This window comes from Ceratotherium simum, chromosome 5 (assembly GCF_057802395.1).
Source record: "Ceratotherium simum simum isolate JZ-2026a chromosome 5, ASM5780239v1, whole genome shotgun sequence".
Classification (NCBI taxonomy): Eukaryota; Metazoa; Chordata; class Mammalia; order Perissodactyla; family Rhinocerotidae; genus Ceratotherium; species Ceratotherium simum.
The window spans coordinates 5,816,679-5,839,182 of NC_141904.1; the positions used below are offsets into that span (position 1 = coordinate 5,816,679).

Below are 22,504 nucleotides of genomic sequence, written 5' to 3' on the forward strand. Positions count from 1 at the left end.
TAAATGCTCCTTGTTAAACAGCACTAATCATTACAGAAGGTACAAATAGCACTACAATACTAATAACACTGGTAACTTAGTGATAATTTGATCACAATTTGATGAGAACATATCTGAAATAGCTAACTTTTAAGTTCTGTGATTTAAATCCTTCTCAAATTCAGACTGAGTATCCCTCCCTTATTTTCAATTGCTGTCTTTAGGTTCTACTACATCTATTTCTGTAACTCACAGTGGGCTTATAAAAATTATCACCAGCTAATCTGAGTCAATCGGTATTTTTAGACTCCAGGAGGCAAACCATCTAGATGAGGTCTAGGACTTTCAATAAAGCAAGACCAAAAAGGCAGGGCAAAGCTAATATAATTATCAGCATTAAAATGCCAGGGACAAATCAGGCAAAACCTTGACCTGATGATGAAACTACCAGCACCAGCGAGGGGCAGATGGATATCACATGCCTCCCAGTGTGATACCTGAGCAAGACACAGTATCACCTACACAATATTCTGGCCAAGAAGTAGAACACATAACCTGAATCTAATCATGAAACAAAAAATCAAAAAACAAAAAGGTGGAGGAGGAAAAATATATTTTTCAAAAATATCTATGTCATAAAAAACAAAGAAAGGCTATGAACGTATTCCAGATTAAAGGAGGCTAAAGAGACGTGACAATTAAATACACGACCCGATGCCAGACTGGATCCTGGACCAGAGCGGGGAAATGCTATCAGGCCATTGTTGGGTCATCTGACAAAACTGGAACATGAACCATAGACTAAAGTATTGTGTCCATGTGAAATTTACTGGAGCAAACAACTGTACTGTGGTTATGTAAGCAAATATCCCGATTCTTAGGAAAAAAACACACTGAAGTATTCAGGGGCATTAGGCTATGATGCACGCAATTTACCTTCCAATGGATCAGAAAAACACGTGTGTGTGCATTTAGAAAGTACAAGAGTACAAATAAAAAAGAGAGAGAGGCGAAAGGGGTATAGTGTTGACTTCGGGTGAATCTGTGTGAGGAATATACGGTTTTATTTGTACTATTCTTATTCTTGCAACTTTTCTGTAAGTTTGAAATTATTTCAAAATAAAGATTTAAAAAAAATTGCCAGGGATGAGTAGGCAGCTGTCACTCATACAAAAAGAATAGGACGCCCACTCTGGGCCCCCGTCCACAGAACAGTGCTGCAGTGCCCCAGGACAATCTGCTAACATTTCAAAGAAGAGAGAGACGGGGATCAATGACCAAAGATTTCTTTCAGCTCCGTTTCATGGTTCTCTTTGCTAGGGTTCAAAGTAAAGGTCAAAGGCTGTTTATGTTTAGACTGGTTCATCGATCGTCATGGGAGGGTGGGTATGAACAAGGGAGGAAATGAATTTTAATGAAGTGACTTTCTACGGGCTCCTCAAAGGCCAGGAGCTGTGAAGATGAGAAGGGGAGGAAGATAGGTGCTCCACTGTCAGACAGAGCCTGGAAGTGGGTTGGCTGCGGCATTCTGAATGTACGACAATTAGAATCAATTCCACTCCAAATTTCTACAAATAAGAATTAAAAGTCTGAAAGGAATACCATTTCTTTGTACAGTTGCACTGGTGAGATCGTATTCACAATATACAAGTTCCACCCAGCCTCAGCTACAGGAGGTGTTTTGAGCTTAATACCGGTACCTGTTCTAGAACTAAAAGCAAAACAAAGGACAAGAATGGTAAAATAAGACATATTATTAACAAATGGCAATTTTAAATGGTAAATATTGGATACCTAAAATAATGTAACTATGAAATTATTTTCATTTAGCATTTTCTTCTGTGATTAACTGTACAGTTGATTTTTATTAGTTCACAACGCTACACAGGCTATGACATTTAATGTTTCACAGCTCTTGTATACTGACAAACCAATCACTTCCAATTCATTCCACAAGCTTTCTTAAGTGGGCAATAAGCTCAAAAAACGGGCAAGGCCCCTCAAAAGGAAGACAGACTTGGCTGTTCGAGTCCCTACACCCAGGCTCTCCTGCACGTGGCCTTCCTGAGTCCAGCACGCCCCACACCACAAGTCTAAGCAGGAGCTCCAGCAGAGCAGCAGGCAGAACACTCACAGCTGCTGGGACAATGCAGAAGACACATTTAACTGCAGTTCTACCTAAAGCACTAACTCATCTCTTGCTTTCACTACGTGATGCATTTTCTGTAGTACACAATCTTTTTAAAAGGTAGACCTTTGACCAAATCAATTTTCAAATAAATTAGAATTTTTTAAAAATCATTTAAAAAATACAACACTTTTTAAATGTCAAATATGCACGATTACAAGTTGTTTTTCCTCTCGCCAGCAGCTTTTAGGATCAGTTCCGACTACTCTGTGCCCACACTAAGTGACCAGTTACCCAAGTCAACCTGATTACTCCTGCTGGTGAGACAAAGCACAGGCTCAAACAATTCGAAAAAGCAAAAACTTATGTTAAAAATAAAAACCGACGTTCAACTTGAAATACACTATGTTTCTTCCCCCAAACAGATTTCTTTCTGATTAAATTTCACATAGAGGAATGTTCAAATTAGACTGATGCCCTGCCACTAAGTTCACAACATAAAAAACTCGAACAGAAGCACAACTAGTCTGGAATTAAGCATTCTACTGTAACAATGTGAAAGCAGAAAACTGAAGAGTCAACCAGAGATTAGTGTTATCAAAGGGCAATTTTATTTTAGGGTAGATCAGCACATATCCATACATCATGAATGTGCTTTAAGGTAAAAAATGCATTGTTAACTTTTTTTGAATTGAAATACCAGAAAATAATCTTTGGATAAAAATGTAACCACTGGAAGTTCAAAGAAGAAAAGAGCAAAGAGCCTTATAGTTTGGATTAGCACTGGAGGCTCTTCTTATGTGTTAATTACACAGAAGAGCATGTCCTTTAGCTTCTTATCTGAAATACCACAGATTTTTATTGAAACTATTTTATAACTCATTTTCTTCTAAAAGTTCAAGGTCAATTATGAAGAATATTACAGAGATCATTAGAATCTTCTTTTCTTACTCTGGAAAAAGAACACCACAGAAAACCATCTGATCATTCAAAGTTTTGATTTAAAAAAGACACACACAAAATATACCAGGAACAATTCATTCCAGAAACTTTGGCAGGAATATCTGGCAGTGAGGGGACGCTTACAGAAGCCTCTTGGGTGACTCTCTTCTCTCTGGAATGGCCTCAGGGTCGGCCTTGGTCAAAAGTACGACGTGGTTTTTAAAGTGACAGATGGCTTTCAAGCCTATGAAAAGCTGTATTCTTAAAGCACAGACATCCATACTGACAGGTGGGCAAGCCTAGTAAAGGAAAAATCACAAATTTAGCCAAAGAATAAAGTACATGAACTTTAATCTTCAAAAATCAATCTCCTTGATAAAATCTCTCCTGCCCCACCCTCCTAAAACAATCCAAATTCCTATTCTTATCAGAGCAAGGTTATCCTATGCAAACTTATGTGCCCAACTATCTACTTCATATCTGCCTGCCAAAGAGCCACTCAGTACCTGCTGACTGAATGAAGGCAGGAAGCGGGTGCACCTGAGGCCCCTCACAGCTGTGGGAACCCCAACATGGCTAGAGTGGCTCCAGGAGCACAGCCGGCGGCTGGTAAACTGCCGCCCAGGGAATCCCCACTAACTGTGGGCTGGCTCAGGGGTATGCCCGAAACAGGGTTCTAGGCCAAAATCAGACACTGTAAGAGGACATTCTACTGAATGAAGAGTACATAAAATGGTTTCTTAGTGTACGGGTGTATGAGAGAAATGCTTGCACCTTCAGATGGCCCGACTGCTAGCTCCTTAGGTATGAACTTTGCCTGGGACGGCTGACAGGCTGTGGTGTGTCAGGTAAACTGGAGGAAACCCTGGACCAGAAGCCAGGCTCCTGTCCTTATAAGTGACCATTAATTCAAGTGGAATGGATAAGAAAGATAATGCAAGAGCTCTTTCTGGGAGCTCACAAAATGATGCTGCCAGGCCTCCTCCCTCTCCTCCATTAATGCTGTTTTGATTCTGAGGTCATCTTCACTGTCCCTTTGTACAAGGTGCTTTGGGAAACACTTCCGTCTATTTTTCATTCCTAAGAATAGTTCAAGTGGCCTTGGCTAGTGCTAAGAAACCAGAATCTCAGAGGAAAGGGAGATAAAGACCACGTGCCCTTTGGCCCAGGCTCCGAGGTTGTGAAACCTTTCTCAGACTAGGGCTCCCAAAGCCTGAGTGAGCAAGCGGGCTCAGTGACTGCGCGCTGGCTGGGGAGGCATCTAGGATTTCAGAGTGGTGGAATGGCAGAGAAGGGGGAGCCACGAGGTGTGGCCATCCCTGTCCTTTCCTCTGCCCCCTTCAGGAGCACTGCCCTCAGGCCAGCATCCCCTCCCTGCAGCTGCCCATCTCTCTTCTTTCCTCCCTCCCTCTCTTCCTTGTTCCTTCCCTCTGAGAAGACCTGGAATTACGGTTTGTTTTCAAATGTAGAGTGATTCTACCTCAATCTATTACGTACCCCCTCGCTCCGCCATCACCATGTATGTAAGCCTAAGTCTTTCTGAGGTTCAAAACAAAAAACAAGGCAAGGCAGGGGGAGAAGAAGCGAGGTTCAAAGAATCTGTCCATTTTTACAAGGGACATAACCTTTGTTTTTAAAATAATCTCTGGAAAAGGCTATGTGTGTATCCTAAACACAGACAGAAAGGCCTGGGACAGCTGTGCTCTGGTTTCCCAAGAGGTTGAAGGCAGACGGGCAGCCTGGTCAGGCCAGAGCAAAAGGTGCTGAGAGCTCCGATCACGATGTCCGTACAACGCTCTCACAGATCACAACGGGGGCAGCAGTGACAGTGGCCGAGTACCTCAGACACGTTAAGCACCACATGGGGGCTAGCTTGTTAACATAACCATCATTACTGAACGCTGATTTTTCCAGAAAAAGGTGTTCCAGGTGCCCCATGGACATAAATGAACTTATGAAATACAGGCCATCATAACAAGGGGGTTCCCTGCAGCATGTCATTCATAACAAACATTCATCCAAACAGCTTACACTTCAGTGGTGAAAGTGCATATGATGAATGTTACACAAATGATCAGTATATTTCTGAGAACAGAAACTCAAGGTCAGAAAATACAGAATTTCATCATAAAATTGCCTACGTTCATTTTGTGGTCAGGAGCTTTCCAGAGACTAAGCATATTACTTCTCACTAAAAAGGAGATTATTGATCTGGCATACCCATTAACTCTTAGATTAAGACTGCAGAAATACAGCAGGTTGCTGAAGGCTTGTAAAACGGCAAAAGAATTACACGCATATCTGATAACAGTATAAATTATCAGTATATTAACAGTATAAAAAAATCAGTTCAATGCACTGTATTCAGTTTTGTGCTCTTGAATATACTGATTTCTGTTCTGCTTTGTTAACAGTTCTATACAATTGCCACCAATATTTCTGTTAAAAAAGAATAAAATCGTAATATACTATAGTAGTGAAGTGCTCTCTCTGAAGGTACACTATACATATTCTTTACTAAACTTTAAAACCTATTCACCATACCTAAATTCTAAGTGAAATGTTTTCAAAGTAATCTTAAAAATTGTCATCTAAACCACGAATTACAAAATGCTTATTATTTTACATCCAAAAGTTCTAATTCAATAAACAAGACCTTGAGACCTTTAATGTTGTCAACCTTAGACCCAACAGCAAATTTGCAAGCACCCATCTGTTCCCCCTCGATCTTGAGGTTTCGCTGTCATCACAGCCAGTTCTAACCTTCAGGGTGGTGTCCACGTACGGGTCCTCCTCTCGGGCTGCCGCTGCACTGCACCGCACTGTGAAACACTGCAGGTTGTTACTAAGGAAGAGGAGAGAGGCCGCTGAGCAGAGCGGAGGCCCACGATCAACGTGCCCAGAGTTGGGAGGATCTCACAGGCCAGCAGAACAATGGCGGGGATGGGGAAGACGCAAGTATTTGTCAAATGCTGACAAGTTAGACTGCTTCTTAACAAGGAGAGTAACTCGGAATCCCCATGGAGTGTTTTTTAAAATATATAATTGGTCCCACCTCACCCTGCTGAATGTAATCTCTACGGGCTGAATCTAGACATGTCTATTTCTACAAAGCTCCACGTGTGGCCCTGATGTATCCTCCTAGTTAAGAACCGTGGATCTGGGTCAATGACCTCATTTCATAGGCAAAACGGTGACCCAAGGATCTGCCCCAAGTTCAGAGAGGTGACTGTCAAAGCCACGATGAGAACCCACATTCCCTGATTATTCTCTCCATCCCACTCTCCAGGAGGACACCGAGCCTGGGTTACGCCAGGCAGCACACCTGGTTTGCTGCACGAATTGCAAACACAAATCCAATCAGAGACTGTCTGAAGGAATCTTCAGCATTAACTAGTCCAGTAGCTCATTTTAAAGACTAGGGCACGGGAAGTTCATGACTGGTCCAAGGCCTTTCTGGAGAATGGAGCCAAATCAGATCCAGGTCTCCTCACTTATCTAGCTCTTTCCACAACCCCAGGAAAACGACCTAGGACCCCCGTAAGTGCACAATAGATGGCTAGTGACTGGCGGAGAAGTCAACACTCCAATACTGATATCAGAAATAGTTAGCAATTCACTTAGAAATTACTACAAAACCCATCTTGTAGTGGGTTCACAGGAATGATTTTTTAAAAACAAACGAGAAAGTGGGAGAAGTAAAAATGAACTCTGTCAAAATAAAAAAATAAATGACTAAAGCAAATGATCTTAAGGACTAACAATGATCTTAGAAGAAATACTTTTTTTAACAAGAAAGGCATTCTGACATTTTCACAGTTGGGAGACTTTGCACAATGGAGGAGCTGTCAGTCAGGACTCTCCACCTGTTTGTTTGGGCTTCCACTTTGCCCCAGCCCACTGCCACCTCTGTCCATTTCCACAAAGTTCTAGAACATGACTTCTGGAGTCACGACGATGGCTGGGAGAGCAGCACCACCACTACTCTGGAGCTGAGAGTTAGCTCCTCAGGAAGAAAACTGAATGGAAGGGACTTTGAGACAGTAGGGCACCTGCAGTGGGGCCAGAATGACAAGTGGGAGTCGCTATGACCACAAAGATAAATGTCCTTTAGGTTCTTGAGATAAAAAAGCCGGGTACTCTGACTCACTTCCACCTACAGTAATCCAGCTGTTGGCTATTGTTGGGATACTAAGAGGCAGTGTAGGAGAAGACTAAAGAGAACCGAATGTGTTGGCATGGAAAGATGTCCAGGATATGCTGCTACATGGAGCAGTTGTTGAACAGTGGACAGCATACGATCTGCTTCTGTTAGCTAACAACTGCTATTCTAACGTCCAATGCTTGCAGAGTCAAGTTACTGATGTCCGAGTGTCTTTTGGTGCTAATATTAAGAAAAGCTTCAATAATTTCCCACCTGGAGGCAGGCAAAACCCACACATTTTAAATCTCTTCAAATCCACATAATGCTGTGTTTTCAGGACTCTACATTCCCAAGTGGTTCATGCCTTACACTTAAGAGAGAAGGAGGAATAAGTTTAGAGGGTCCACTCACTAAATTCTCAGTGTCCTGAATATCTATGCAATCTGATGGAGAACAGAGTTTTTTGCATCAGTATTTTGGGACAAAAATTCATATTTTACTCCTTCTTTCTCCCTTTAGTTTTTCCTTGGTTTCTGAGCTGCTATAGTTTCCTAGGTTCTTCTGCATCCTTGAAGATCCTTCTCTTCCTCCTCTCGCTTCCTAAATATGACCTTCACCAGAGTTTAGTTCCCCATCTACTCTTCTCTGTCTATATACTCATGGGGCCATGCTCAATCCTTGGATAATCAGCTCTTTTTTGATGGTAATAACATGTCTAAGCTTCCCTCTCTTCCCTAATCTTCAGTCCTATGTGTCCAAAAGCCTACTTAACATTTCCTCTTGATATTCCCTAAGCACTTCAAACCAACTGTCTAACCCAGACTTCTCTTTCTTCCCACACTACACCAGGCTGAAAACCCTGGTGGGGTTTTTCATGCCTCCTCCATCCGCATTATCCCATCAGATACCAAGTCTTGTAACTCTCTCCTTTAAGCCTCTCCCATCCATTCTTCCTTCTCCTCTCACTGCAACTGCCCTGCCCAAATGCAGCCCCCATTATCCTTACCTGAACCTTTTCAATATCTTATTTATCTATGTTCAATCCATCCTCCACAATGGCCACCATTAATTTTCCTAAGGCAATGCTCTGATCACCTCACTTTCTTTGGTCAAACCTTAAAAAAAGTCCTTAGTTAAATTTCCAAGGCCCTGAGTTATCTCTCAAGCATTATTTGTATCACTTCTTTACATTTCAGCTTTTTTATTTTTAAAGAAGATCACTACACACTTTGGAAATTGAAAAGACTAGCTACCTTTACACTGTTCACTTAGGAAACACACAATAGCATTTTTCCTTACACGAGGGAAGGGGAAGAGGGGAGAGCATCCCTACTAGGAGTGGGTATCAGAATCTCCAGGTGGGTCCTGTGCTGTTTGAAACATACTCTAGCACCTGCTGGAGATTCTGATACTACCACTCAGCTGAAAAAAAAAGTCGCTGTCCTATGCAATTAATTATGGGATTCTCCCACAAAACTGGACATAGCCTTTGTTTACAGCCTTCCCTCTATCTATAATGCCCTTCCCTTCCAATCTCTATCTGTCCAATTCTAACTAGCTTTCAGGCCTCACTTCAAACACAAAAAACTTTCCTGTATGACTCAGCCAGAAGTAATTTCCCTCCTCCCATAGCCTATAGCACTTTCACAAAGTGTTAAGACATTTTTCACAAAACTCCCAGTGTTTGTGTCCCGTGCATGTGTCTCCAGGCCTCTCCTATGTTGTTGCTGTAGAAAGTAGATGGTATATCTTATTCACAGTTGCCTGGCCAGAGGCCCAGTGCAGTGCCCTGCACATAATCTAAGCTCAAAAAACAGGAAATAGAACCAAAAGCACCACTCACTGCTGAGATGAAAGGAAATGAGATTCAAGTCCTACTCAGGAACCCAGTTTACATGCAGCCTACTAGAGAAAGATAACTCAGAAGAGATCTACCACCAACCAGCCACATGCCCTTGACCAATTCCAACCTCTGGACTATTTCCCCATCTGTACTAATCAGAAGGTAGAATCAGATAGCCTTTCTGGCCCCATCCCAGTTCTGAACCATTATGAAATATCTCAACTAATACAGAAAGGATATGACAACAGTGAAAAAAAAAATTAGGAAATCTAAAAAGAAATCTAAAGAGATGCCCTGGTCAGCCCCACTGACTTTTCATTAGAATTCCCTATGAAAATCTTCCCTCATGAAGAATCTTATACCTCCTTTCAAAGATCCACATCCAGTCCAAGAAAATAAAACAAAGGAAAACCAGAATCTAAATCTTTGACATTGAAAAGGCAGGTATGGACCATAAAAAAAAAACAAATGTGTATCATTAATTTACAGTGCTATATACTGGTTCACATAATTCTCATTAAAAGATCTAGGAAGCGCCTCAAGAATTTACAGAAAAATAAGTGACTCAGAGGCCAGAAAGTGAAGTGTAACATACCTTGTAATGACATGCAAAAATTGTGGCGTGAGCACTGCCTGCTGAGATTTCTCGGGATACTGGTAGACTGACATTAACTCAACAGATTTGACAACCATGTAGAGATAGCCCACGTGAGGTAAGGAGAAAAAACAAAAGAGACTCTGCAACTCTTTTTCCTGAGATGAATTTTTTCTATCAGAAGTAAGAAAACCTGCATGAGAAAATGAAAAAAAGTAAATAACACAAAACCATAAAAAAAGAGAATCAATATCTTGACTCTTCTATGCAAAAAAAGCCTATCAGTGAAGAACAAAGGAGCTGCTGAGGGGAAGTTGCTCTCTAGAGAAGAACGCCAGTAAGAGATGAAAAAGGAGTGATATAATTAGAATATCACTATTTTGCAACCCCTACTAAATGATCAGACCTAGATTATAATCATCAACAGCTGTTAACATCACAAAAGAAGTCAACCACATACTATGTACTTTCCAAGAGAACTCAACGCTACTTGTGTTACTGCAAAAATCAGCAGCAGCAGCATCTGATCAAGCCTGTCTAGACCAGCACTGTCAATAGAAATATGTGAGCCACATAAGTAATTTAAAGTTTTCTAGTAATCATTTTTTAAAAAGTAAAAGAAAATAGACAAAATTTTAACAACGTATTGTATTAATCCAACATATCCAAAATATCACCATTTCAATAAGCAATCAACAAAAAAATTGAGATATTTTACATCCTTTTTTGCTGTACTGTCTTCCAGATCTAGTGTGAATTTTGTGCTTACAGCATATCTCAATTTAGACCAGTCACATTTCAAGTGCTCAGCGGCAACATGTGGCTAATGGCTACCATACTGAACATGGCAGCTTTAGACCTAACTACCAAATCACAGGGAAATACAGAGGATACAGGGACAGTTAAACGACACCGTAGGGAGTTGACCAGCAAAACTGAGATTGTGGGAAATCTACAGTAACAGTCCAGTTTCTTGCTAACTAAACTGCAAAGAGAAGGGGAGGAGAGAGGAAGGGAGAGGCTACATGCTAAACGTGACTTAAAAGACACAGCAACCATTGCAATCAACGAAGCTTATTTGAAATCTGAGTCAAACAAATTACAGAAAAAAATTTTTAGACAATCAGGGAAATTCGAACCCTGGATATGTGATGATATCAAGGAATATTTTTAAAATGTAAAATGGTATTTGGGGTTTGTTTAAATAAAAGAATCCTTTTCTTTTAGAAACACATGATGAAATATTTATGGATGAAATGGTACAAACTCTGGGATCTGCATCAAAATAATCTGACATGGGGCAGGGAGTGGTCCTGAGGAACGATAGTGAAGCTGTGTGATGGATACACAGGGTTCACTGTACTATTTTCTCTACATCTATGTGCTTGAAATGTTTCATAATCAAAGTTTTTAAAAAATGTATAGCTCTGATTGACACCTTCAGCATAGAAGTCCAATTCTGCACCCTCTACAATTAGCCCAAAGCAGTCTGCCAGTGTTTTCTCCCTCTTCTTTCCCACACACCTCTGTGCTCTAGTCAGACAGAACTGCTCACTAATCTCCAAACACACATGATGATTTTACACCTTGCACATGTTAGTTCCTCTTTTCTAAGATCTTACCAAAAATTTCCATCTTCTAAAAATTCTACTCCTCCATTAGGATCCAGCTCACCCATTCATCTGTCTACTAAGTAAATATTCATCAGGTACCTACCAAGAGCCACCATTCTAGGTTCTGGGGATACAAGAGTGCACAAGACAAGGTAACTGCATTCATTCTGTGATGGGGACTGGGGTGGAGAATAAACAAACTGTGCAGTACATAGAGAGGGGACAGTTAAATTGAGAGGTCAGGGAACTCCTCTGTGGTGAGGTGACATCTGAGCTGTGAGTTGAATGACTCGAAGAGACCAGCTATGCAAGATCTGAGTAAAGTGCATTCTGAGCACAGAAGAGTGAAGAGCAGGGCTTAGACAAGAGTGCACGCTGCACACCCGAGGAACAGAGAAAGGCCATATGGATGGAGAAGACTAAGCAGGGTGAGCGGGACAAGATGAGCTCAGAATTAGGAGCATGGAGGCCACGGAAAGGATTTGGGACTTTATTCCAAGTGCTAGCAGAAGCCACTGGATAAAGGGTTAACCCCCTCACTTGGCTGCAGGCCTGTCTGGTCTCCAGCCTCATCTCACACACCCCTCCTATGCTCGACTCTCCCCAGTCTTGCTTCTCCCGGTTCCGCAAACAAAAAGGTTCTCCCTCCACCACAGTGCCTTTCTGCTTCCTCTGCACCAGCCCTGTCCTCAAATCAGCCCCACGCACTCCTCATATCCTCTTTCTCAGGCCCCCAGATGAGGCCAGGAGATTTGTTACAGGCTCTCAAGGCAGGATCTTTTCTCACAGAGACTCATTTCGCTGTGTAATAGTCAACTAATGTCTGCCCCCCACCAGACAGTAAGCCCCATGAGTGCAAGGCCTTTGCCTGCTTCTGCTCATTATTGGTTCCCTAGTATTCAGCACAGCACCCAACACAGCAGGTACTCAATAAATGTTTACTAAAAGAAAGAAAAAAATAAATGAAGGTTATAAACACATTTAATCTGAATAACACCTATATCTTTCTCTAGGCAACATCTAAAGATGTTAAGCAGGCCAGGACTAAGTACAGAACCCAATGGTGATTCTCAATCTTGGCTGCCCATTTGATTCCTGGGGAGCTTTCAGAAAATACTGATACCCAGGCTCCATAGTTGACCAATTAAGTCAAGATCTCCAGCGTGTAGAGCCCGGGCATCAGTATTTTTAAAGCATCCAAGTAAGCCCAATGTGCAGCACGGTTGAAAACCACTGCTCTGCATGAATTTCCATTCAGCCCACATTTCCCACCTGGCTCACACGGCCATCATCAGAAGCTCTGCCTAACATCCAGCCGGAACCCAGATAAACCCTGGCTAGAACAGGGCTCTGAGTTCCCTTTTGGGGCCTAGTGACCATTTCAAGAAGGGCAGTGGGTTTTGTCTGGCACATCCTCTCCATGGCTTCTCCTAGCAGACACGACTTTCCTTTCTAGTGCTCACAGGTATTTGCTAAGGAAAGCTCCAAGGCCACAGGAAGACTCAGTGGAAGAACCGAACCCATTACCTATATGGGTCTCCCCTCCCCGCCCAGAGCCTGTTCACCTCACTGCACTGTAGCACTGTCTTACTTACCAGTTTGGTAAATGGGTAGCAGCTGAAGTGAATGCAACTTGATGTCATCAGACAAGACATAGGACGAAACATCAGGAGCAAAACGTCTGTGAGTTTAAAAAGAGAGCGAGAGGGAGAGATCTAATTTCCATGTACTTTAAGTAGGTAAATATATATTAAATGCTGGTAAATTAAAAGCTTTCTAATACCGATAGAGAAGGTGCTGAACGTGGAAATATTTTATTTTCTCATCAGCTAATCCTGTTGACTCCAGTGTAACAGATACTCCCGACTGTTCACTTTTTTCACCAAGAAGTTCCATGGGCTTTTGGCAGATAACAAAATCATCTGACTCAAGCTGCAAAGTCTCATTACTGATGCCTTAAAAAGTAAAATTTAAGAAAAGAGTTTAATAACTCCAAGCACTACTTGAATGAAAATTAGATTTCATAACATCTCCCCACCAATTAAACAGGTAATAATTTTATTTATACACACACATCTCATATATTTAGAAGGCCCTATGGTTTTGAAAAGTTTTAGCACTCACTCATTTATTCCTCACAACAACTGATATGGCACAATAGGATATTATCATCGTCCCCACTATACACATGAGGAAAGTGAAGCTCGGCAACGGTATCCTAACTCCAGGTCATTCAACGAGGAAATACAAGAACTGGGACTAGAAACTCCTCATCTAGCAGCAGCTGTTCCATTATTTCTACTGATAAATATTATGTTGAAATACATTTACAGGCTACAGAATAAGATACGGGCAGCCAGATCATCAACCCAAACCCCAAGTATTAGGAATAACCAAATCTATAAATAATGTGGCTTGGCAATATATATATTAGAGCCCTTCAGGGATTGCCAGAAATAAGGGTTTTCTCCACACCTAAAACAAGCAAGCAAGCTAAATTCATCATTTACCTTCTGCCCATTTCACTGGCTTGCTGGTCTCATGTGAATGGGGGTTAACACTCTCTTCATCTTTAGGGTCCGACTCCAGTTTTAGGACTAAGACTTCTAAGTCTGACATGACAGCGACATATCCAACACAAAAAGAAATTTCAACAGGCGTGATATTATGTATGTGGATAATTAAAGAGCGTTCAAAGTCCAATATTGAGAAGTCCTCATTAATGATCTGATACTTCAAACTAAACAAGACTAACTTATTTGTGCAGCCGACAAGAAGGTCTCCTTTCACAGGGCAACAGGCAATGCACAAGGGGGCCTCCGAAAGCGGCATTTCCACAATAGACATCTGGTCTCTGAGGGTCTCACTGAAGGGCGCCTCCACGTTCTGTCCGACCATGCGGATACACACTCGGGAGCCTTCAGTCCTTTTACTCCTCCAGTTCACATAAGCACGCAGAAACGTAGCTTTGTTTTTCTCTTCAATTGCTACCAAATAGTCTCCTGAGAAGGAAATAAGATTACATGTAGAATTTGTAATTAGAAACAATGACTGACCTGGTGCCATACAAGGAACAATTCATGCGTCCTAACGTGAATGGCTGAGTTAAACATTGCCTAGAACAAAACCCGAAGTAACAGGATCTTAGGTGTATTTTTAACTGACATTAGGCATTTAGGTTTGGAAATACAATCTCTGCCCATTTTAATGTCTTAAGATAACTATTAATTATTCATTAGCTGACATAGAAATTTTACATTTTACTCCTAGCTAAGTGTTTACTGTAGCTCTGAATCTACAGCTCCAACAAAGCGCTCCTGACAGAGTTCAGCAGTATTAGTGTGATGTTAAAAATAAATTAAGGAACTCTGAGGAGGTTAGCAGAACTTACACTACAACCCCTCCCTTCCCACAAGTCACATCTTGTCAACTCTGAGAAATAAGACAAAGCTGCACATATTAAATAAAATTTAAATCCAAGTTAATTTTCCCTTAATTGTTGTTCTATTAGATTTTTTAAATTACAAAGTAATTTTGTAATTACTTTCTGTTGTGAGAAGTCAAAGTGGTAAAGAGATGCAAAATGAAAAGCATAATAATCTCTCCCCTGCTACAGGCCCCTGAGGAGCTAACGTTAACACACACGGCCTAATACATGTCCTTCTACACCTTTCTCTCATATAAACATAGACCAGAGTGGTATTTTGTCTTTTTATTTTTTTTAACCAAAATAGAACTAGACTAAATATATTTCACAATCTGCAACTTTTAAAAATACCAAATCTTTCCCTCAATACATGGATATCTAACATCCTTTTCAATATCTGCATAATATCCTGTACATACATGTGCCAAATTTATTCAACAATTCCCCTATTGACATACATTCAAGTATTTCCAGGTTTTTTGCCACTATACTTCATGCTGTAATAAATAGGCCTGTATCTACATATTTAGTTACTGGGGTTTGCTTCAATGGCATAGATTTGTAAAAGTGAGAATGTCGGGCCAAAGGGCAGGTACCTTTGGAATTTTAATAGGTACTGCCAGATTACTATCACAATCACATAACATAAACTCACGTTGCCAGCAGCACTGTTTGAACACGCCTGTTTCCCCACATCCTCACTAGCACTTAACTCGATGTGATGGGGGAAACATGGACTCTCATGGTTATTAGAATTTATATTTTCCAGACCACTTATAAAGCTGGCCATCTTCTCCTATGTTTATCAACTATGTATAATTTCTCTTCTGCAAGTTACCCACTTTTTTTTTTTTCTTTTTGTGAGGAAGACCAGCCCTGAGCTAACATCTGATGCCAATCCTCCTCTTTTTTGCTGAGGAAGACTGACCCTGGGCTAACATCCGTGCCCATCTTCCTCTACTTTATACAGGATGCCACCACAGCATGGCTTAACAAGCGGTGCGTCGGTGCGCACCCGGGATCCGAACCCGCAAACCCAGGCTGCCACAGCAGAGTGCAAACGCTTAACTGCTTGCGCCACCAGGCCGGCCCAAGTTACCCACTTTTTATTAGGTTGTTTGATTTGTTTCTCTTAGCAAGAAATAGCAGCTCTCTGGGTAAAAGTGATATTAACACTTTCTTGCCCATGAATAGCAAATCGTTTTCGGTAGTCGATTGTCTGTTTCTTGACTGTGCTTATGGCATCTCTGCCCATACAATTTTTATGTAGTCAGAGATGTAACCTTTCCTTCTTGGCTTGAGTTTCCTAACTTGCTTAAACGTGAGTTTCCTATGTTTTTCAAATTACATAAATATACTCTTACATATTCTATTTTAGTGGTTTTTTTATTTAAATTTTTAAGTTTTAGAACTTTGGAGGGAGTTGTGGGGGAACAAGTCAAGGATCTTCCAAATGTAGAACCTACTATATACTAACATTATTAGGTAAACAAGCCCTTTTCCAATGAACTGAAATTGAAAACACTGCTGTCAGCATACTGACTTCCCATATACAGATGCACCAAGGAAGCAGGTGCAGGCCCTTTCTGGGACACTTACTGGGCTGGCCAGGGCCCCTCCTCCTCCAAAATGAGCCAGACTTCAAGAAAGGCAAGCCTTCTCCTGATGCTGGTTCCTTTGATGCCACAGAGATGGAGCCTGCACCTGTTCTGTCCCTGGAGCGCTTGGTAGAACGCCTAAGTACACTCTGCAGGCTCCATGAGTTTGCTCACTCTGTTCCAGAGAAGCAGTCTGGATGGAGCTGGGGTCAAAAGATGCCTTGTGGGGGCCAGCCCGGTGGTGCAAGCAGTTAAGTGCGCGCGCTCCGCTGCGGCGGCCCGGGGTTCGCTGGTTCGGATCCCGGACGCGCACCAACACACCGCTTGTTGAGCCACGCTGTGGTGGCGTCCCATATAAAGTAAAGGAAGATGGGCACGGATGTTAGCCTGGGGCCAGTCTTCCTCAGAAAAAAGAGGATTGGCATCAGATGTTAGCTCAGGGCTGATCTTCCTCTCTCACACACACACACACACACACACACACACAGACACACACAAAGATGCCTTGTGGGGGCTGGCCTGGTGACACAGTGGTTAGGTTCAGCATGCTCCACTCTCGCAGCCCGGGTTCGTGGGTTCGGATCCCAGATGCAGACCCACATCACTCATCAAGCCATGCTGCAGCAGTGTCCCACATACAGAACAGAGGAAGATTGGTTAGCTCTGGGCCAATCTTCCTCACCAGAAAAAAAAAAAATGCACTGAGGCCTCTATCTTCCTAGAATTCCCTCAGTACTTACCATTTTCACCACTTTTAAGTGTGCAATTCAATGGCATTAAGTACATTCACACTGCTGTGCAATCTCACCACCATCCCTCTCCAGAATTTTTTCATCTTCCCAAAAACTCTGTATCCATTAAACAATAACTTCCCATCCCTTCCCACCCCACTCCCCAAGGCTCTAGCAACCCCCATTCTACTCTCCGTCTCCACGAATTTGATTACTCTAGTACCTCATATAAATTGAATCATACATTGTTTGTCCTTTTGTGTCTAGCTTATTTCACTGAGCATAATGTCTTCAAGGTTCATTTGTGTTGTTGCATGTGTCAGAATTTCATTTCTTTTTAAGGCTGAATAACATTCCATTGTATGGATAGACCACATTTTGTTTATCTGTTCATCTGTCGACAGACACTCAGGTTGTTTCCACGTCTTGGCTACGGTAAATAATGCTGCCAATGAACATGGGGGTGCAGATAGGCATGTGCCACATTTTGTTTATCTTTTCATCTATTATGGACATTTGGGTTGCTTCCACCTCTTGGCTCTCGTGAAAAAATGCTGCTATGAACACTGGTGTACGAATATCTGCACAAGTCCCTGCTTTCCATTGTTTTGTGTAGATAGCCAGAAGCGAAACTGCTTATGATAATTCAAGGTTTAATTATTTGAGGAACTGCCATTCTGTTTTCCACAGCAGCTTGACATTTGACATTCCCATCAGCAACGCACAACGGTTCCAATTTCTCCACATCCTCACCAACACTTAGTTTCTTTTTCTATAATAGCCATCCTAATAGTTATGAAGTGGTATCTCATTTTGGTTTTGATTTGCATTTCCCTGATGATTAGTGATGTCGAGCATCTTTTCATGTGCTTCTTGGCCACTTGGAGAAACGTCCAGTCAAATCTTTTGCCCCTTTTTGAACTGGGATTTTTTGTTGTTGTTGAGTTTTAGGAGTTCTTTATATATTCTGGACATTAATCCCTTATCAGACATATGCTTTGCAAATATTTTCTCCCCTTCTGTGGGTTGCCTTTTCAATCTATTGATAGTGTGCTTTGATGCATAAAACTTTTTTAATTTTGATGACATCCAATTTATCTATTTTTTTCTTTTGTTGCCTGTGCTTTGGTGTCATATTCAAGTTAGTAAATGAATTTTAAAACTAAGAATATTTGTTTAGTTATAATAAGACCTTTTTATTCATGCATTTATAAATACAGGCCTATTTCATTTATAAAGTCTATATATCAGCTGTTTATATATAATCTGCAAACTGTAGATCCTGCCCGCACTGTCTTGTACGTTTTGAAATTAAGAACTTACTTTATAAAAGATAAACTAGAACTTGCTAAGTGTGTCTACCTGACAAGCCTTATGATAAGAGCTTTAGAGTTCTCTCAGTTAATTCTCACAAGACACCTTCAAGATATTATCTCCTCCCCCATTTTCTAGATCAAGAATCTGAGGCTCAGACAAGCTAAGTAACTTGCCTAAGGCAACACAGCCAACAAATGATGGAACTAGGACTTAAACCCGGATCTCATTAGCTCAAAAGCTAAGGCTCATTCCCTAATAATGCTGTCTCTCAAAATGTTAGAATGGAGATATAAGTCTAGAGGATTCTGTGGAGGTTATAGCCCTGTATAAGAGAAAGGAACTAAACTTTTTTAAGCATTGTGTGCCCAGGGCTTTGTTTTACTTATTTTATTTACAACAGCTCTGTCTTCACTAAGTAAATTAAAAAATCATTCCCATATTTAAGCTGAGAGTCGTTGATTTTTAAAAATCAGTACACTTTTCCTTTTGTGTAGCAAGATCATCAACTTAGTTAACACTAATACCAGATAAGGGGAAAAGGCTGCACTCCTATGACAAAATTGACATCCCAAGGCAGAAAAAATATACGATGCATCAAAATACGTTTTATGACTTTAGAAAAGTTGAGGGAGGTGACAGACAGGCTAGGGCTGGTTTAACACACCTGTGCTAACGGACAGCGACGAGGGCCTTGTTTTCTGCTTGGGTAAGAGACCTGCAAAGCATTTACCGTAAATATAAATGGCTGATGTAAGACTCATTCCGTTTTTGACAGAGGGGGCTTTGCTACACAGGAAGACACTGGGCGCTTAGAGCAGGAATCCCCATGTCCCAGTTACTGTGAATGGGAAGAAAGACACCAAAAAGAAAAAGCTGAGAAGTGAAGACAAGTTACCTGGATCTCGGCATAGCTAGGAGTCAGCTACGTGTGGATTAACAGAAGCTGCTCCCAGGGGCTGAAGTTCAAGCCAAGGGTTGAAAGTTACCCCTGAGCTACATGACCCACGCTAAGGTCCTACCACATGACTCCTGACTTTCTTAAGATAGCTAACTGGATTATAAAAACATCTTTGTTTTTCAAGGCCTCATTAATGAGGTTACCATGCTATTCCCGGCCTACCGCAGCCAGTATGGCTCTAGGCCAGTGGTTCTCAATCCTGGCTGAACATTAGACTCACCCCAATGCTGGGCCACACCCCAGGAAACTGACACTGTTTCTCTGAGGTTGTGGTCCAGGCATCGATATTTTTTAAAGCTCCTCCAGGTGATTCTTATGCACAAGTAGTAGCATCCAAGGGTCCCCGGAACTATCACTAGACAGGCAAGAGAGCTAGAGGTTTACAGACAGCCTGCCACTTCCAATTCTAGAATAACGTACACTTGGAAGAATGGGGCAAATTACGTAAACATGATGTCTGTTTCTCTCTCTCTCTCACACACACACGCGCGCGCGCACTGAAATTGAAACTGGTGAGTCTGCCAGTCAGTAGAGCTCTTGAAGGTGAGAACTCCCGTGCCTAAAAGAGGGGTGGGATGGAGAAGCTACAAATATTGTGAAATCATTAAGAGAAGGATTTTATAAGAAATACCAAAATCAGAATCTTCTGCTGAAAGAAAACTTACACATCTAATAACTGGTTTTCAAACAGGTCTGTGGACCAGTGCAGGACCCAGTTGATGTCTTCACTAGCCAGAAAGAAAAAACAAGAGCATAGTAAGCTGCTCATAAAGCAAAGACATCCAATGTTTGGGGTTGTTTCTTCTGCTATAAGTAATGGTGACAGTAAACAGTAAGGCTTTTCATTTTTTTAAATACGTATCTTTACTCCACAAAATGAATAGTCAGGTAATAGGTATGGTGCCCCACAGTTTTTTACTGATCCACAAAATCCCAATGTCTGAAAATCAATGATCTAGTAATTCAACTTACTTTTTTTTTTTTAAATAGAAACTGAGACCCAAAAGTTTTTATAAACTCACACCCAACCAGCTGCAGACAAAGTAGGGATTAGACGGAGATCTCCAATCCTCCAGGTTCCTGGTCTTCACTTCGTTAATACCTCAGCCACGGGCTTTTCCAGCGTAAATACTGCAATTTAAACCTTTACACCCCTCTTGAAAAGCAGGAATTAAACTTTAAGTGTATTATTAGGCAGTTAAAAGACTCCTATGGCGAATCCTTCTGTAATCTGAAGAAATACCTCTTTTTAAATGTTGGATTTCTCCAAAATGGGGATACACCAAACAGTACCCTCTTGGTACTGCCTGGCACTTCTGGTGGAAAAAGAGTAGTGGATGCTGCTATGCTAGGGGACGAGGGTGGGGTGGGGGGGCTCGAGGGGGCGGGGTGGTCCCAACCTGAGTTCCGCTTATACCGATTTAAAAACCAGCATATAATGCGAGCTTTCAAAAATCAAGGTATAGAAGTAAGAGGACTGGCCGTGATTTGGGACAACTGTTGAAGCCTGGAGTACTTGGGGTTCAGAGTACTATTCTCTGTACTTTTGTATGTGTCTGAAGTTTTCTATACTAAAAGAGTTTGGTGTTTTTAAGTGTCTGGGTTGAGTGGAACCCAGCTAGCCAACCACCGGCCTCTCCGGCGAGGGCGCGAGACCAGGGGGCGCAGTCAGCGTGCCCCGCCCTCCGGAAGCAGGCTCACACCTGTGGTTACCACGACAACCGCACAGCTCAGCGCTCCAGCAGTAATCGGCCGTGACCCCGCGACACCGGCAGGTTCTGGGAAGCCCGAGGTCCCTTCCCCACCCGAGCGGCCGCCCAGGACTCTCGGTCCCCTGGAAGGAGGCCCCAGGCGGGGGCCCAGGCGCCCCCTGGCCCCGCCGCTACTCACCGGCCTCGCTGTAGGCCAGGCGCAGCACCCGGCCCAGCGTGGAGAAGGCGCACCTCGGCTGGCACAGCTCCTGGCCGGCCACGGCGAACGCCTCCACCTTGCAGCCCGCCGCCACGAACAGCGCGTCGCGCCCCCCGCCGCAGAACCGCTCGGGCTCCAGCTTGCAGGGCACCACCTGCTGCGACCCGAACGGGTGCAGGTTGTACAGGTGCACCATCCCGGCGACCGGCTGCGGGCCGGCCCGGCGGCGCCCGCTCCAGCCTGCCGCCCCGCGGGGCCCCCGGGGAGCGCGGAGGCCGGGCCACTTCCGCGAGCGACTGCGGGCCGGGTCACGTGAGCGCCGGCCCGGCCCGCCTGCGGCCCCGCTGCTTAAAGAGGCCGCTCCCGGGCGAGGCCGAGGTGGGGCGCCGGGGCCCCGCCCCGCCCCGCCCCGCGGGCCCTCGGTCCCAGCGCCCTGGACCCGGCCGCCTGGTACCGGCCGCTGCTCCGCGCTCAGCGGTTGGGGCGCAGGGACCGCTGCGTCCTTCCCGTGGTCTTTTCACCTTACCCCTGTGGACCAGGCGAGGTGTTCAGGCCCTTGAGTACGTTTTAACACCTGATCGTCTGCTCTCTAGTAGCATTTCGTGCTTGCTTCAGGGGCATTACTCGCGTCTCCCAAGTGGCCTGTGAGCTTCTGGAGGATAGGGCTGTAAAAACTGAAGTGAGGAGCACATGGCTCAGCTCGGGGCTAAACACACCGAAGAGGTGCTCAGAAATACTGGAAATTCTAGAGTGGTCTAGTTGGAAAGAGCCACGCCTAGAACGTGCTGGGCAAAAAAGAAAAATATTTGCTGAATGTAAGAATCCGAGAACATCATCTAGTGCTCCAGGTAGTTGACAAAGATTAGCTTGAGCCCTAGAGGATAGAAGGGCTAGGGCCTAGGGCTAGGGCTAGGGCCTTCTATCCACGGGCTCTCAGTCTTAGAACCATCCTGTAATCTGTACCTTGTATCTGTTCCTGACATCTCAACACGAAGTTTGTGGTTGCAATTCCAATTTTTTGTTGTTGTTGCAGGTTTAGATGAAGTGGGTAGTGTGGCTACTCTTTCCAATTCATCCAGAAAATATGTAAGTATGGATTGAAGGATGCTGTCTTACTTTGGCACACTAGGCAGCTCTGTGAGATCTCTTTTATAAGAGCATGAGTTCCATTCAGGAGGGCTCCACCCTTATGACCTAATCATCTCCAAAGGCCCCACCTTCTAACACTATCACATTGGGCATTAGGGTTCCAATATGTGCTCAGCATCATGTCATTAGGAAAATGCAAGTCAAAACCACCATTAGAGGGCCGGCTCTG

General features: G+C 43.0%; 1 protein-coding gene across 4 annotated transcripts in view; it reads right to left on the reverse strand.

Moving 5' to 3' along the window:
* The window catches only part of HPS3 (HPS3 biogenesis of lysosomal organelles complex 2 subunit 1), a 36,310-nt gene extending 14,880 nt beyond the window's left edge, over positions 1 to 21,430 (reverse strand). For 3 of the 4 annotated variants that reach the window (XR_015552138.1, XR_015552139.1, XM_004419265.3), the window contains exons 1-8: positions 21,166 to 21,429; positions 13,755 to 14,246; positions 13,028 to 13,199; positions 12,840 to 12,925; positions 9,632 to 9,824; positions 5,813 to 5,894; positions 3,194 to 3,348; positions 1,582 to 1,690 (exon numbers count right to left, since the gene is read on the reverse strand). Coding sequence is in view for 1 of the 4 variants with exons in the window: in XM_004419265.3 (XP_004419322.1) it covers positions 1,582 to 1,690; positions 3,194 to 3,348; positions 5,813 to 5,894; positions 9,632 to 9,824; positions 12,840 to 12,925; positions 13,028 to 13,199; positions 13,755 to 14,246; positions 21,166 to 21,382 (1,506 nt within the window). In the remaining 3 variants the exon portion in view is untranslated. Of the gene's footprint in view, positions 1 to 1,581; positions 1,691 to 3,193; positions 3,349 to 5,812; positions 5,895 to 9,631; positions 9,825 to 12,839; positions 12,926 to 13,027; positions 13,200 to 13,754; positions 14,247 to 21,165 lie in introns of all 4 variants that reach the window. The other variant, XR_015552140.1, reaches the window with a different exon arrangement.
* Between the last annotated feature and the right edge of the window lie 1,074 nt (positions 21,431 to 22,504).